The sequence below is a fragment of the Numida meleagris genome, chromosome 5 (genome assembly GCF_002078875.1).
Source record: "Numida meleagris isolate 19003 breed g44 Domestic line chromosome 5, NumMel1.0, whole genome shotgun sequence".
Taxonomy (NCBI): Eukaryota; Metazoa; Chordata; class Aves; order Galliformes; family Numididae; genus Numida; species Numida meleagris.
The window spans coordinates 4,010,356-4,012,185 of NC_034413.1; the positions used below are offsets into that span (position 1 = coordinate 4,010,356).

Genomic DNA, 1,830 nt, shown 5'->3' on the forward strand with positions numbered 1-1,830 from the left:
ATCCCCAGTGCCACCCCCGCGCCCCTCTCCCCGGCGCCGGCTGCAGGGCCGCAGCGCTACTTACGGGCGGCTCCGCGCCGTGCGCGCCTCTCCGCGCCGCTCCGCGCGGGGCTCAGACGGGCCGCAGGAGCGGTACGGAGGTGACCACGGGGTGGGAGTAATAAACGGGGTGAGGGAAGGTGAGCAGCGGCTGCGGGCCGGGACCGCCGCCTCCCGCCGCGCTGCTCTCCGCGCCCGAGTTCTCGTGGTAGAGGATGGGGACGCGCACGATGCGCTGCGCGGCCGCGTGGCTGAGGTTGGCCGCCTCCAGCTCGGCCGCCAGCTGCCGCTTCCACTTGTTGCGGCGGTTCTGGAACCAGATCTTCACCTGGGTCTCTGTGAGGTGCAGCGAGGCGGCCAGGCCGGCCCGCTCCGAGCTGCTCAGGTAGCGCTTCATGTCGAAGGTGGACTCGAGCTGGAAGACCTGGCTGCGGCTGAACACGGTGCGCGTCTTCTTCTTGCGGCACGGCTTCTTCTCGGGGCTCTCCTCCCGCTTCTTCCAGTCCTCCGCGCCGCCCTCCTTCTTCCCCTCCTCCGAGTCGCTCTCCTCCAGCACGATCTCGGCGGGGCTCTTGGGGTCCCGCTCCTTCTGCTCCGCGTCCCCCCCCTGGAGCAGCGGCTCCGGGGAGTCTCTGTCGGTGCCCGAGGCGGGGGACGAGTCCCGCAGGAGGGATTTCTCCGCGGCTGAACGGGGACAGAGGGACACAAAGAGACACCTTCAGCCCTGCGCTGCCCCACGACGGGACGCCGCCGCCCGCCCGCGGTGCCACCCCCGTCCCGTCGGGGATGGAGAGATGGAGGGACGGATGGGAGGACGGAAGGATGGAGGGACGGACGGAGGGAAGGAGGGATGGAGGTTTGGTGGGAGCGGTACCTTCGGTGCGGGGCAGGTGGGCTCCGGCCGGCGTCAGCGCGTAGGGGTACCACCAGGTCTGGGCTCGCTCCAGGCAGTGCGCGCTCAGAGCGAAGCGCGGCGCCGGGATCTCGAAGCGGGGAAAGGAGAGATCTCCCACCTGCGAGAGGGCGAAGCCGGAGCCGTCCGCTTTGCCCGAAGGGGCGAACAGAGCCCTCGGCTGCTTGGGGGCCGCTTTGGGGGGGTCTCCGTTGAGCAGGTTCTTGATGTAGAAGGACTCCTTGGGAGGGGGCGGCGGCGGCGGGGCGCTGGGCGGCTCCTGCCCGGTCTCCGGCATCCTCCGCTGCCCGCCCGCTTCCTGCCCGCCGCGGGTGGCGGCTCCCGGCGGCGCGGGGGAGATTCGCGGCGGCGGCTCGGCGGGGGAGCGCGGCGGGCCCGGCCGGGGGCCCCTCGCATGGGGGGGCGGCAGCGCGGGGGGCCGAGGGGAGCCGAGCGGCACCGGGCGCTGCTGCGAGCAGGCGGAGGGAGAGCCGCGCTCCTCGCTGCCGCCGCCGCTCGCCGCTGCGTCAACCCGGCGCCGGATGCTAATGATGAAATCAAAATGTCATCCAAGTTAAACGCGGGGAGCACACGGCGATTGGGCACGCACAATGGCAAATGGGATTAGGCGGGGAGGCAGCCGGGAGGAGAAGGCTCCGCGCAGCCCCTGCCCGCAGCGCCGCGGCCCCGGCCCCCCTGCGACGTGCGCTGCCGCGGCGGGAGGCTGCGAGCGCCCGCCCGTTCGTTATTGGCTCGGTGGAGTCCAATTAGGCAGCAAATGAGGACGGGGCTATTAGCACAAAGGGATCCCGGCTCCGCCGAGGCACCGCGGGAGGCGAATGGCACGGGCCGCGCCGCGCCGCCACAAAAGCGGCCCTCGCCCCGCCGCGCCGCCGCCC

The 1,830-nt window shown here is 72.5% G+C and overlaps 1 protein-coding gene across 1 annotated transcript; it reads right to left on the reverse strand.

The window, feature by feature from the left end:
* HMX3 (H6 family homeobox 3) lies at positions 60–1,229 on the reverse strand. Its single transcript, XM_021400092.1, has 2 exons — positions 914–1,229; positions 60–723 (listed from the first exon to the last, which is right to left on the reverse strand). Exons 1-2 carry the CDS (start codon positions 1,227–1,229, stop codon positions 113–115), a joined length of 927 nt encoding a protein of 308 aa, XP_021255767.1. The 3' UTR covers positions 60–112.